Source organism: Aulonocara stuartgranti (assembly GCF_965226115.1).
Source record: "Aulonocara stuartgranti genome assembly, chromosome: 4".
Lineage (NCBI taxonomy): Eukaryota > Metazoa > Chordata > Actinopteri > Cichliformes > Cichlidae > Aulonocara > Aulonocara stuartgranti.
Genome location: NC_138942.1, coordinates 34,831,265 through 34,845,583, shown reverse-complemented (window position 1 = coordinate 34,845,583; position 14,319 = coordinate 34,831,265). Strand labels below are relative to the sequence as shown.

Genomic DNA, 14,319 nt, shown 5'->3' with positions numbered 1-14,319 from the left:
ATTTTTGGCCACGAACAAGCTGAGAGGGAGTTTTTTTGTTTTTCTGTCACTGCACAAAAAAACAAAGATGCATAAAACTTATTGATACTTTTAATTATTGCTACGCATCTAACCTCCATCATGGTTACAAAATAAATCAGTTTGCATGTATTATTTAGAAAAAAATTGTGATTTTATGCTTTTATCCCTATTTAAATCATTAAAATTATGTGATTTAACTGGTATTTAAGGGGTTAAAATTCTGGATTTGATTGAAATTTTGGTCTTGATGAACAGCACTGATGCTAATCTAAAAAAACAAGTCAAAAAATTGGAATTTTTTCTTAATACATATGAATTTTATCATAAGTAATATGATACAAACATATGTTTAACAATTATATAAAATTGCAAGATTTGAGGTTGTCTTCCAGCTAGTGCAGTGGACAAACAAACTGGTGTTTAAAGGGTTAAAAATTTAAAAAGTAATAATTATTTTATGTTCATGAAAAGAACTAAAGTTACTTAAAAGCTTTGTGTAGAAAAAATGGCAAAAAAACATGAAAATAATCAAAATTACAGACCTAATGTGTTGGTGGCCACTTTTGGCCACGAACAAGCTGAAAGGTTGTGATTTTGAACAAACCCAGAGGGTTAATAAAGTCAAGTTCAGGTTATCATCTATGAATATTTACAACGATGCAGCTCCTTGTGACCACTTGTATATGGTGAACTCTCTTGTTAAAGGATCACAGCATCAGCAAACGTGTGCTTTTAACAGCTTTCTACAAAGCTGTTTCCTTTACAAGGAAAGATCTTGTGGATTTAAATATTCTGAGGACTTTTATTCACTTGTATTTAACAAAAGATTGTGTTTTTATTGAACTCACAGTTCAGAATAATCCTTGTTTATGTGAAAGTGGGTCGTGGTACGGCCTCTCAGTTCTGCCTGAAACAAGTGTCTCTCCCTTCGTCTTTATTCTGACTGCTTCCTGCTTGTCAACAGAAAGCTTTAAACAGCAGGTAGGCTGTGGTGCTGCTCGCATTCATTTGAAACGTAATTTTGTGGTATTTAAGCTATGTGGATATTTTCAATTAACACTGTTTATTTGACTGCAGTTGAGAGATATGGCATGCTTTTTACTCCACAGTGACAGTTATAGTAACCACCTGTTTTTATCAGATTTTTATTATTTTACACTTTATAAGTTGTTTAAATAAAAAAAATCATTTCCATCACCTTATAGAACAAAGCACTGGCTGACATATGCTCCCTTCCTGAGACTTGCCTTATGTATAAAAGTATATCAAAAGTATTGTAAACACAGCAGAAAAACAAAAATGAAAGTGATGTAAATGAAAATACACCCATAACAGCATCACTGGAAAAAATGTAAAAATACAGTAAATTAAAGCTATAAAGGTAAATGAAAGTATAGAATTACAATGATGTTAGTAAAAAAGTTCTGTATGTACTGTAAGGTATTGAAAATGCAATAACCTGTCAATAAAAAGCAGTAAAATCACAGTAAAAGTACAGTAAATGAGTGCAAACAGCTGCTGCAGCGGTGGCGTCACTGCACCTTGCGTTTGGCAGTGACAGCTTCTGCCAGCAGAGGTCGCTGGAGCTCTACTGTATCTGGAGAGGAGCTCTCGCTGATCGGTTTCTACCGAGCAGCTCGTAAAAGTCATCCAACCACAGAGACACAAAAACAACAACCAAAAAAAGCAGCTAACCAGCGGGGGCCGGCAGGACCCGCTTTATATAAGATCAGGTAGTTGCTGCTTGTTTAACGGAATGAATTCAACCACACCTGATGAACGACGACCGAGGAGGGAGAAGGCTGTGTGTGTGAACAGATAAAGGTGTGAGCGAGCAGGAAACGGGTTGGGGGAGAAGATGAGGAAGAGGAGTAGGGGTGAGGAGGAAACAGAGAGAGAGAGGGGGACGGAGGAAAACAGATGATGTGAGGGGGGAGGAGAAGGAGGAGCAGAGAGGAGGCAGGCACTCAGTCTGCTTTGCTTCGCAGGAGGAATCGGCAGCAACAGAAGGACAATGGACAGCGTTCACCGCGGGTCCTAACGAGCACCGGGCAGCTTCATCAAGCTGGAATACAAGGTATGGCTGAAGGTTAGCACACGGGTCAGTTCGTGCCGTCGTTTTACCCGCGTTAAAAAAGCTGCCGTGTGTCTGCGGGAGAGGAGAGAGGCTGCAGGAAGGAAGCGACGCGGCGCAGCAGACGCTGAGCGGGGCCTGCGTACCGGCTGCCTCTGGGTCCTGGAACCGGCCGGTGAAACCGTCCGATACCGCCACAGCTCTGCGCCTTCATCGTATCAACCGGGTAATAACGGCCGCGCTGAAACACAGCAGGGAAAGACACGCGGGAACACCCTATTCCACTGCTCACGCTTATCCTTAGAGAACGCCACCCCAAAGTCCTTTACAAAAACGTGAAATTTTGCACTCGACTCACTGCCAGCAGGGCTACCCACCCTTTTATCAGACCATTTGAAACTTCTCCGGGTTCCTCGGGGTACTCTGTCGGATTCGGCGCCAGACTCATTAGTCAAACCTTTTTATTTCAAATTAAAACCAATGATAACGTGCGAGCATAGTGCTACAGCGTATTGGTATTGACGTGCAGTGAGCGGGACCACGGCACGCGACCCGCAAACAATAGTTGACATTAGTGTGAGATAAACGCTGCTGTGTGTGCTGCTCGGACGCCGATTTGTTGAAAAGTGTGCGCTTACTAACAGTACGTATTCAGTCTTATTTGGCGATTGACGTGTTTGCTAGAAAAGAAGCGGCACAAAAAAGGAGCCGTTTTCGGATAGGAGTTTGGTGCGTGGAGCATATGTCGCTATGCCAACAAAGCCTCTCTCGAGCTTGTGGCAGCAGCAGCAGGAGGAGCACGCAGGCAGACTGTCTGCCAGAATGAACCTTTGCACTAGCCGAGGCCCGATGCAGCGATTGTCGTGTGAATAGATGGAGTCATTGTGTTTACCATAATGTGCCTTCTGTTGGACACTGTGCGTGACGCACGCAGGGCATAAGGACTTTAATGCTCGCGTCTGAACGGCCAGTGTATTATCGTGCCAGTTTCAAGCATTATGTAGCTGAGCTACTGCAGAGACTGTGACACAGACAGATGTGAGCGGTTACAGTGAACTGAGCACTCCTCGGTTTTACAGTATATCATGAGACAAGGTCACTTGTGCCATACTAACCACCCAAACACTTAGAAAAACACAGGGAAGGCTGTGCGTGTGATGTAGCCTGTATTTAGTGATGGGAGGAGGCGTTCAGGGACCTCCCATAAATAGATTACAAGTCAATAGATGCTTGCCTCCATATGCTTAGGGTGACTGGTGCAGGCAGTGGTTCTGGTGCATTGTTTTTATTTTTTGGATCGTATTGCTGTACTTGATACTGAGTGTGTGTGTGTCTGTGGGTGGAGGATGGGAGCCCTGTCTGTGAGTACAGGTGAAAGCAATATCCTGTTATCTAGTTAGAGATTAGAGAAGTCAGTAAGAGCTGAGGCAAATCAGTGACCCTGATGTTTCGAGAGTGAGACCAACTGGTTATAATAAACTGAAAAGGACGCTGCTGCGTGTGAAACCATGTGTGTTATTGAACAGGAAACCTGGAGCCCAGCTGGTAGTTAGACTCTACACTGAATGGCAGGAAGCAACCCCAAACCGCGAGGGATGAGAGGCAGGCAGGAGGCGGATTGAGTTGTTCTTCGAAAGAGGTGCTTCACCATACTTGTGCTGGATTTAGTTACGTTTCTTTTAACTGGTGGCTACACACCAACGAATGAAGAGGCGCAAAGGCCCGCCCACGTCACGGTGGAGACTGGAGTTGGAGTCTGTTTGCTGGTGTTGTGCGTTTTGGGGGTTTATGTGTGTTTGTCATGCTGTTTGTCAATCAGAGCGGGAGCTTCATTTGAACAATATCAGGAAACGAGCCAAGAACTATAAAAGGTGTGTGTGTGTGTGTGTGTGTGTGTGTGTGTGTGTGTGTGTGTGTGAGAGAGAAAGTTATTGGCTTTACATTCAATTTGCTCACTTGACTTCACATGATCTGTATGTGAGAATTGAGTATTTAGCAAGACAGTGTCACAAGACCGTTGTTGCAGTGTGTGTGTCTGCCCCCCCACCCCACCCCCCATGGCCGGCAGTGCCATCTGGAGTAAGTGTGAGGCCAGACTGTACTATAAACACTGCTTCTTATTACCCAGACTGCCTTTCAGCTATGTTTACAAGTAGAATTCATCATTGTTTTGTCTGATAATTTCTTTTTAATTACTGGTTTTCTCCATAAAAGGACTTCCTGCAGGCAAAGATGGCAAAAGTTCAGACATGTGACCCTTACGCTAGCATCCAAAGATATTCAGATTGCCCTCGTGTCTGAGTAAGAAATCATTAGATCCTCATAGGAGGCGTCGAAAAGGTACATATTGACATCACTGGATAACACTTGAGCCAGTCCATAATACTGTTTGTTTGCCAGGTAACTACACACTACTTACATTTACTTACAATGTAAATTTATCTTCTACCTGAAGTGATGCAATACTTAAAACTGATCGTGCATCACTTATAACTAGTTGCACATTACTTAAAATTACTTACAGTTTAATTATTTGTTCTTTCCTGTAAAAACATGACCTTATTCTAGTGTGTCTACCTTAAAATGTTTGTAGGCAATTATAATGATTTCAAAATAAATGCATTGAGATTCCACGTAGCTACAGCCGTGGGCGGTAATATAAAGTGTTGCCTTTGTTTAGTTTAATTAGTTTCACATCTCTAAAAATGGTTTCATCTCCATCGACATCCTGTTTGTTAGCACCGTCACGGAAAGCTAAACGGTTACATGATCCAACCTGCTCGGGGTTCCTTTAGCAACGATGCATGTTGCTGCAAAGCATTTGTAAGTAGCTGCAAGTGGGAATGAGAGGAGTTTTATGTGCAACCGCAAACGCTGGAACGTCAAACATGCACCATGAATCTCAGTCAGTATCTCAGGCTTCTGCAAACATTCTGTTTCAACCATTTTTCCTACCTTTGGGCCTCTGTGATGTCAGCTACTCCAGCTATTCCTAATACGTCATCTTAGGCTCACAGCTTTGGTTGTGAGCACAGAGGTCAAGCCAATCCAGACCTTCTGTTTATGAGGCGCAGCCAATCAGAATGAAGTTGTCTTAGAACAACTTGCTAAAAAGCTATTCCAGAAGTTCCAGCAATAAAAACATGGAGATGGAAATGTTTAAACCTTAAGCACAAGCCACTGAGGAACATTCATTTTCATTAAGTTCTAGTTTATCATGCAACAAAGGAAAACATCTGCTAGTTCTTGTTACTGAGCTGTATAGATTTCTTAGTCTGTTGAGTAGAGAGTTGTTCATCTTAAGAGTTTAAAATGTAATTGCTGCATTGACTTTTGATTAACAGCCAAACACAAACTCGACTACGTTGCACAGAAGATACTGGAAAATGTCGCGATTTAGTTCAGGCAGTTTGTGGTGACCTTGTAAATTCAAGTTGTGGAAGACAAATGAAACACAGCCTTAGTTGCCCATGAAATCGCGGGCTCCTGTATCGGTGGCTATCCTCATTTGGAGTCCGTTTGGTACAATCCTTAGTGGAAATTCTGATTCAGGTTTTATACTTGAGATTCAAAGTACAAGTAAATGCTGCTCGCAGTAAAATGAACTGTTGCGCTTCTTTGCATTGAGCAATGATAAGTTAAAGTAGAGGTAACATTGTGACAGTGTAACATAAATGACAGTATGAATTTTCACACAAATCCCACAGTCTGCTGGAAAAATCAGACGTGTCTCTGGCTGTGTCCACGTTCCATTAGATAATCCTTGAAATTACAAATGTATTTATTTATTTTTCATCAGGGTTAGATTATTGAAGTACTAAAGAAGGGGAATCACCTGTCTTATCACCTTGATGCTACTTCGGCTAGCTAAGAAATGTATTTGCACAAAACCCCATAGCGCTATTTATGAAGATGTAACAGAGAAGATTGCTACAAATTGGTAACCATAGACTGCATGTAAAAGATGGATGCCGTGGTTGGTTCTGATTTTACATTTTAAGGCTTTAATGTTAGTGTTTTGGCTTCTGCCATGTTCATTTCTTTCAGCCAGAAGTTAGCATATTTAGTTGAGAGGCTTAGATGCTAATTAGTGCAAAACAACAGTCTACTGAAATACAAAAGCTGAAGCACATATTCCTTGGGCAGGCTGTACCACACAGCAAGCCATAATACTTGTCAGATAAGTCCAAAACAAACAAAAACACTCCAGAATGGATCGATACTTCACAAGTGGTAGAGACGTTCAGATCAGTGATGCTAATAATTACAACTGTGGCGTAGCACTAAGCTATCAGCTGTGTATGCAGACTCGGCAGCAGCCACACTCTTTAGCACCTTTTAGGGCGTAACAGATGTTTAAAAAAACATGCATTATACATTTGTTATGAAGAGGGAGACTAGGGATCCAAACCTCTTGTGCCAGGTTCACTTTTTAATATTGAAAAGTTGGACGTTTTAGCATTGGAATCTGTGGAGATTGAGTTGTACAAGGCTAGCTGTCTACCTGAGTTAAGCTAAGCTAATCTAACTTTCCTAATTTAGTTTGATCTGTTAAATTTGGTGCACTCAAAACTACTGCCGTGACCTTAAATCATAAAAGGTCACGCAACTATCAAAGAAAAAAAATCAAATCAAAGTTGCCGTTATTTTTTTTGTAGTTTAGCACGTCATTGGCAGATTATCAAGAAACCTCGTTACTCTTTCTATAATTCATTGTGTTCTAATTGCTGTCTCTGTTATACTACATAGTTTTTATAGAGTCAATCAAGCCTGATGAAAACATCAGGAATCCCTGTTGCAAAGATCTGACGGCACAAGCCACAAATGCTGTCAACCAGTAAATGAGATGCTATCACGAGAAAACACTGTGATATCTTGGGACCAAAGGGCTGTTCTGTGTTCGTGCTATGTATTTATCTGGCAAGTCTATCATGAAGCAAGTTTGGCATTAGGAGCAGCAATATAAACACGCAGGGGGGGGGGGAGTTGTCACACTGCGTCATTGTTTTAATTGGATTATATTGACTGCTGCGGCAGCGCCGTGTGGGTGTACACAGAGGGGCGATTGTGATGTCGTCTAATGCCAAGTTCGCTCATCTTCAGCTTAGTTATACTCTGTTAACACTCTCCCAGCTGGCTCCTACAGGTGGCACAAATACATGTGTTCGTTAAAGAGTCTTTGATTATTGATCACAATCATATGCAACCTAATTGTATGTATCAAAAATCTTGTCTGAGCGACAGCATACAGCCAAGAGGTCCTTTGTAAACTAGGATAGTTACCCTTGAGAAGCTGGCACCGCTGGCTGTTTGGCATTTTGGGCTAAAGTATTACTTCAGTGCAACAAAATGAAGGCCTGCTGGGTGGCTTCAGCTGTTCACTGTGAACATCTGTGGTTCTTATCTGCATGTTTGCAGTTGCACAGCAATTTGCTGGTTAAAGCTTTGAAAAATGCAACATGTAAATTTCATTTGCCTCATATCCTTCAGAATGTTTAAACCGATGCACAGACGTGTCCAGAGTACACGGCTCATTGATCTCTTTCTGTTTTATTCAGGAGGTGAATGTCAGACAGCTCCAGGATGCTGCCCCCCTCATTCATGCCAACCTGCTATTCACCACGGGACATTTGACTCACCAAACATGATGAAGACTGAGCCTCCGTCGGCCACGGGAGGCAACGGGGCCTCCGGTGGGAGCAACGGGAGCTCTAATCTGCGAAGTCCGTCTCCCCACCGCAATGCCTACGAGGCAGGTCTTGCGGCGCTGAAGAAGGCCACAGACCACCTCAACAATGCCGCCAATGGAGGCGCTGACCCTGCCTCAAAACCCGCTCCTCTGCCCCGGCCTACTGGGAGGGGCCGGAAATATGGCTCAAATGTTCACCGTATCAAGAACATGTTCATGCAGATGCAGTCTCCCGGCGATGAAGAGGATGGAGCCAAAATGATTGGTAACTAGCCTTTTCACAGAACCCTTTAGAATCAAGGAATGTAGCAACTTGTAGGGTCGGTTACCGAATTCAGTTAAGGCAGCGGTCCCCAATCCCCGGGCCGCGGACCGGTATCGGTCTGTGAGTCGTTTGGTAATTTCACACCCGGGCCTGTGAAATTTATGGTTTTCAGGGTTTTTATCTGATTATTTTTATTGTTTTTAATAGTTAACTCGGTTTCTCTGGGTCTGTCTGTTATGAATAAATCTTGTTGTATTTATCCGAGACACCTTAAAGGCCAGTCAGAGAAAATATTGTCGGACATAAACCGGTCCGTAGCGCAAAACAAAAGTTTACGGACTGCTGTTTTAGGGTACCGACAAAATTACATTGGTACTAATGAGGACTGATTCATAGTAGATAAGGTTCGGCTGTTCGTGTTCCCCTCGATGTCACACGTAGCGTCACCAGTGATCGTGTTGGGTTTTACCATCATTTCAGTGCTGAAAATTACAAGTTATACAGAGAGCGATGCGGCAATAGTTTGGGGGGAAAAATTCTGCAATGTGTTGATGTATTTGCTTTCTGTCTCGACTGCTTCTACTACTATACCAGCGCTGATGTGGAGGTTTTGTGTCAAGTGTCGATCAGAAGACTACTGCAGCAAGTGCGGCTCTCAGACACCAAATTTAGAATATATTATGCCAAAAGTAATATCGGTTGGTACCAGTATTCAAATGTGCAAGATAAACCCAATACTTTCAATGACAATGATTCCTTTTCTGACTTCTGACCATAACAGGCCAAGTAACAACTGGTGAAATGAAGTGGCTGAGTATCAAGTTAAGCTAATGTGAAAAATAAGGCGAGATTGAATGACTACCAATGGAAAGTTGGTAGACAGTAATGTGAGTGATATGTTGGAAATATACAAGAGGGTTACTTACACAACTAGAACCACAAATATCCTCTAATTCTCAGGTGTCGGCCATCGAAAGACAGAAAAATTTTAAATTCTCCAGTGTTCACAAAGAGAAGCGGGTTTACCATAGTAAAGGTTTGATCTAGAAATCTTTAAAAACACAAATTATCTGATAAGTCAGCTTCGAATGTTAGCACGGCTAGTCATGTTTTTGTGTGTGTGTGTTGAGTGCTGTGCTCAACAACTCTTTTTACCTCTCACCAGTCAAACAGTCAGAGAGGGTGGGGCTTTCAGTATCTGCATTGTGATCAAAAGATGGTTTTTTGTAACCTGGAAACAACAAAAGCTTGAGAAGTGCTCTGAAAATAAAGTCACGGGGACCATTAGTCCTCACACTCAAAGCATTTTGCTGTGATGATTCATTTCTCCTCTGCCTCCTGTCAGAGTGGAACTGAGCATCCAAATACATTAATAAAAAGATTTTCATATCCTCAAAAGATTTTATCTTAAGCGTAAAAACACTGTAGCTTCTGCATTTTTCCACCTGGTATTTGCAACCTTAGCACTTGCACTACTGCTACACTACAGACAGAAGAAGCCCTTTTTTACATGGATTAGCTAGTAAGGTTGCTAGCTAGGAACTAGCTAACTAGCCTTTAGCCGTTAGCCTGTCTTTTGTGACCAGTATCCTTATGTTGCATATGTGTGTATTCTTTTTACAAGATTATGGTTTTGAAGTGAGTTCAGATTTTGTTTTTAACATATATTATTAAGCTCCTGCTAAAGCGGCTAAATTTAACCACCAACACTTAAGGCCATGTTTATTGATAGTAGCAGGCATAGAAACTGGGTTATGAACAAAGACAAATGTGTTGATGATATCCATGCTGTGATACTTCGTGTAGCCAAAATTCATTAATGATAAAACCACCTGCTCTGGTGAACTCCAGTGGTGTTAGCCTGTACTTCCCTTAAAGGACAATTTCGTTTTTTTTACAACTTGTTTATTTTCTGTCATTAGTAGGTAAGGAACAGGCAGTGAAACTGTCCCTGCCGAGAGTATCCAGCCTCAATGAGCACGTCGACCACAGCGCCCTGCTGAAACTTGGGGGCACGGTCTCTGAAAGGGTCAACCGTTTTGACTCTAAAGTTGGTAGGGAGGGCAGTGGCTCATCTGTGGGCTTGTCCAAGCTGCAGGAGACCAGGAGGATCTTTGAGCAGCGGACTCTGCAGGTCAGATGTTACACTTGCGTTGTTATTTTTTATCATTTAGTTGACATAGCTCGCTTGTAATCTTTAACTGACTGGTTATTTGTGCGTCCTTCAGGAGAAGCAAGCTGCCACTAACCGCATCTTGCTGAAGAAAGAGCGGGCGTCAGGCTTCCAGGGCAGCCGTCTAGATGTTGTGGCTCGCTTTAATGGGTCCACCGAAGCTCTGGACCGGCTAGATGATCCCCCTGTTCCCACCCCTCCTTCTATTTCGTCTACTGCAGCTTTAGCCGGGCCAGGCGAGGCCGTCAGTCCCACTGTGAGCCAGCTCAGCGCCGCATTCGAAAAGGGTGACCTGCAAAACAATCTCTACCTCCCCCAGCGTCGGTCAGCCCCTGCTTTGGCACCAAAACCCAAACCTCCACCCAGGGTGGAAGCAGCAGACAGGAAGGTGAAAAGGATTTTCTCAAAAACTTAAAACTTTGCAATTAAGCTGTAGGGAAGTTCTTGAACTAGAAAATCTTTTGATTGCACTACTACATGATCTCCCTGTGCTTTTCTTCCAGACAAAGGTGATACCTGCAGATAAGGACGAGAAAGATGAGGTAAAAGCAGGAGTTATAAGTAACCAGGCAGCAGAGCTACATGAAGAAATGGGTTCTCTAGAAAGGAACATGGAGGGAGCCGCGACCAATGAAGAGAAGGATGCATTTGGACTGTCGGGGGACCAGCTCTCCAACTCTTCCTATTCCTCCTCTTCCTCAGTGACTGTCACTTCCATCTCCTCTTCATCGGAGGCCAAACCAGAGCCGGCAGCAACTGAGGCCAAGGGTTCGAGTACAGTGGAAGCCTCTGGGCTGCAGCCACAGTCTGGCGATCAGGACAGCGCCACTGCGGGATCTGAGGCCGCGGGTAGGCTGGTGCAAGCTGAGGTTCATGCCTCGCTGGAAAATGGAGAGAAAGAGCCTCCATCTTCCTCTCCTTCATCGGAGGAGAAAGAAGAGGACTCTGAGGAGAGGGCCAAAGAAGATGAGAATGACGAGGATGGTTCAAGGAAGGAGGATTATTCTGAGGGAGATCTGATAGATATCAGCGCATACAGCGGGCTTGGGGAGGAGGACTCTGGGGGAAGCCAGCTGGACGATGAGGACGACGAAGACGAGGAGGAGGCATATCAGCCAGAGTCCAGCTGCTCAGAAATCCCTGGCCTTCCTGAGGAAGAGGAGCCTCCGCCACCCAGTAGAAAGATTCGCTTCAGCACTCAGCCAATCAGAGTGAGTTTTTTCTTCTTCTTTTTTTTTGTGCTCACATAGCGCACATTAGTCTTAATTTTACTGTATCCACCACTCCGATTTCATAAGAGGAAGTCAATCTTGAGCCACTTCCTCTGTGGTTTCATCTTCCAGACACGGCAGTTACTGCTTTAGTGATATTTAAAGCAAACGCCACCGACTTTCCAGTAGTGCACAGACTCTTAAGTGTTCATTACACTTAATATGAAACAATAGATTCTCTGGATTTATGTGTGCATTTTGTGCTGATGTCAGCACAGAAAGAGAGGTTAAGGAGCGAGCTGATCGTTAGGATTCATCCTCCTGAATTAAGGTGCTGGTCGAGGGAAAATGTTGAAGGTAGCACCAAACAGAAAGCGCTGATCTTTTAATAAATATGAGGACTTGACAATTTATTTAATTGCTCATAAACTTGTACCTGTTACATATTTTTCTATTAGATTGAATAATAGAATAATAAGTCCCTTTTGCCTCAGTGTTTTAGCATCTTGAAGTTATATATGTTGGTATTTCAGAACCACAAGTTTAGTTTCACAACAACCCGAGTAGCTGCTGTTTTCAGCAAGGAAGCGAGCGCTAGCTGCTAAGCACTAAAAAGGCAGGAAGACGGGGTCAGTAGCATTAAGTTAAAAAGGCCTTCTGCTCAGTATCTTGAGCTCCAGACTCTTGGTTTACAGTAAGTTAGATCATAACTAACTTAGTCGAGCGATGGCACTCGCTTCATGCATGCTCTGCAATTTACGAAACCACGGAAACTCAAAGAAAAATGAACACTGCCCTAAAACAATTGAAAAACACTCAGTGACTTCCTTCATCACACACGAAGGGTGCACAGGGGATTTTCACTCTTTGATTTCGCCATTCTACTTCCTGCCAGTGCTCAAAGTGTTTGTTAATGTAGCTCTTGATTCAAAAGAAGCTCTCCTGTCTGATGGAGAGCTGTCCTGCAGCCTCGCAACAGTCAGCTGGTTGAGCTTGTTGCGTCGTGCAACTTGTCTCGACCTGCATTAATAATAATACGACGCGTCCCCTAATATGTTTAGACAGCCCTCTGAATGACATACCACAGAGTTTGATAATGTAGCACGTAACACTGATAAGAACAGGAAGGAAGAGCGCTGCATGCCGATCTAGAATTGATGTAACTGTATAACGGCAAGTGATGGCGAGCTTTGCCCGCTCGGTCATGTTTGCTACTACGGGGTGGTAGCAGGAAGAACGGGTTTAATTTCAGGCCAAGCGTCAGGGCAAAAAAAGGAATTCCTTTCATTTTCATGGACCTGGAAACGTTTAGCTTCTGACCTCTTTGGCCACAGAGCGGCTAAAAGTGGAGCTGTGGCCTGAGGCTGTGTTGTGTTGTTTACTACAAAGGTAACAGCTGCACCCGGGTAGATTTACAACTTTGGGTCTCAGATTCAGATCGGGTTTTTTTTTTTTTTAAAGTAAATATGTGTCCGTGTTTGTGTGTTGCCGTTCTTTCCTCTTGATTCAAAGACATATTTAAGTAACTGTGATAGAGTTACAGAGAAGATGTATAATTCTTGGCGATGAAGTGCAAGAGTGGGCTGCAAAAACATTTCAGCCACAGTGATTCAGTTGGTTGCTAGCTGCAGCTTTGTGGCCAGCGTTTTCAAGGTACACTTCCTCCATGCCCGCCCCATCTTTGCATCTCTGCATCATCAGAGTGGGCTCTCACTTTGAATAAAACACAGCGGCTTCTAAGATTCAACATTTGGGTTGTTTTTTCTTTTCTTTTTAATGCACTTCATTTGAGTTCTGCACTAAACACTATCTGGCTCGTGCGAGTTAGATGATGTTTGTGTGCGTGGCTTTTCTGCTGTGGACAAAAACAGCAAAGATACAAGGATGCACCTTTATCCAGCCTGATACCTGATGATGATGATGATGCATGCAGGTGAAGTGCTGATTGGCCGACACAGGGAGAGTAATGGAAGCAGAGTTTGCAACAAAGAAAGACAAAATAATAAATCATTAAAGACGGAGTAAAAGCGAGCCCAGACGATTAGCACAGATGACATCGTTCGTTGTTTTCGACTCTTTGTCCTCCACATCAGGAGGATTTTTCATTTACTCTGTTCTTCGTTTTATATTTGAGCAGCTGTCTTGAATCATTATTCAAAGTTAAGGTTATTATTGAAAATAACTTTGACTAAATTTACTTAACTCTACTTTAATGGTTATTAAGATGTAAACACTGCGTGTATGCAATCAACAGTTAAATCTGAAGACAGCATTCAAACCTCTTTGTCTTTACTCCAACAAATTGTTCTTTTTCTCATGAAGGTGTCCTTCTAACTTCATTCCTCTGATAACATTTTCTGAGCATTTGAACCATGCCTAACGCACATTAATGGTTGTTCTACATATTTTGACAGTGGCCCCCAGCTGTGTGTGCACTAAGGTTGAAACACGTAGACGTGGGTCTACAAACGTAACACCTACACACTTCCAACACAGCAGCAGCTTAAAGCACAGCTTCTGTTGTTTTTTGGAGGCCAGCAACACAGTTTTAATCAAGTTTGAGGGTCAAAACAAGGAGAAAAATATTGGTTTACCAGTTTATCCTCTGCAGTGTGGACATGAGCTTAAAAAGAGCTAGAAAAACATCCACAGAATTAGACCTAAGCTAGCTAAAGGCTGACTGTGCTGACATGGACTCAGTTGGGAAGGTTCCAGTTTCCTCCTGTTATTTCCTTTCAGTCACACTTATGAAGCTGACTTATAAAGTCACAGAATAAAACATGACATGTGGTCCACTTTCGTGCTCCTGTTCACTTTGTCGTGCTCCAGTACAACCCTGGCACTAGCTGACGGTAGATTTGGCGATCGCTCTAAAATGGTCAAAGT

At 42.9% G+C, this 14,319-nt stretch overlaps 1 protein-coding gene across 3 annotated transcripts in view; it reads left to right on the top strand.

Annotated features, from left to right (window-relative positions):
* Positions 1-1,669: 1,669 nt before the first annotated feature.
* The window catches only part of LOC309704677 (neurabin-2-like), a 34,030-nt gene continuing 21,380 nt past the window's right edge, over positions 1,670-14,319 (top strand). The window contains exons 1-5 of one of the 3 annotated variants that reach the window (XM_082530024.1): positions 1,670-2,098; positions 7,654-8,049; positions 9,975-10,183; positions 10,278-10,610; positions 10,726-11,433. In XM_082530024.1, coding sequence (XP_082386150.1) covers positions 7,740-8,049; positions 9,975-10,183; positions 10,278-10,610; positions 10,726-11,433 — 1,560 coding nt within the window. In that variant the 5' untranslated portion in view covers positions 1,670-2,098; positions 7,654-7,739. Of the gene's footprint in view, positions 2,099-2,121; positions 2,322-7,653; positions 8,050-9,971; positions 10,184-10,277; positions 10,611-10,725; positions 11,434-14,319 lie in introns of those variants that run through there. The other 2 variants (XM_082530022.1, XM_082530023.1) reach the window with 2 other exon arrangements.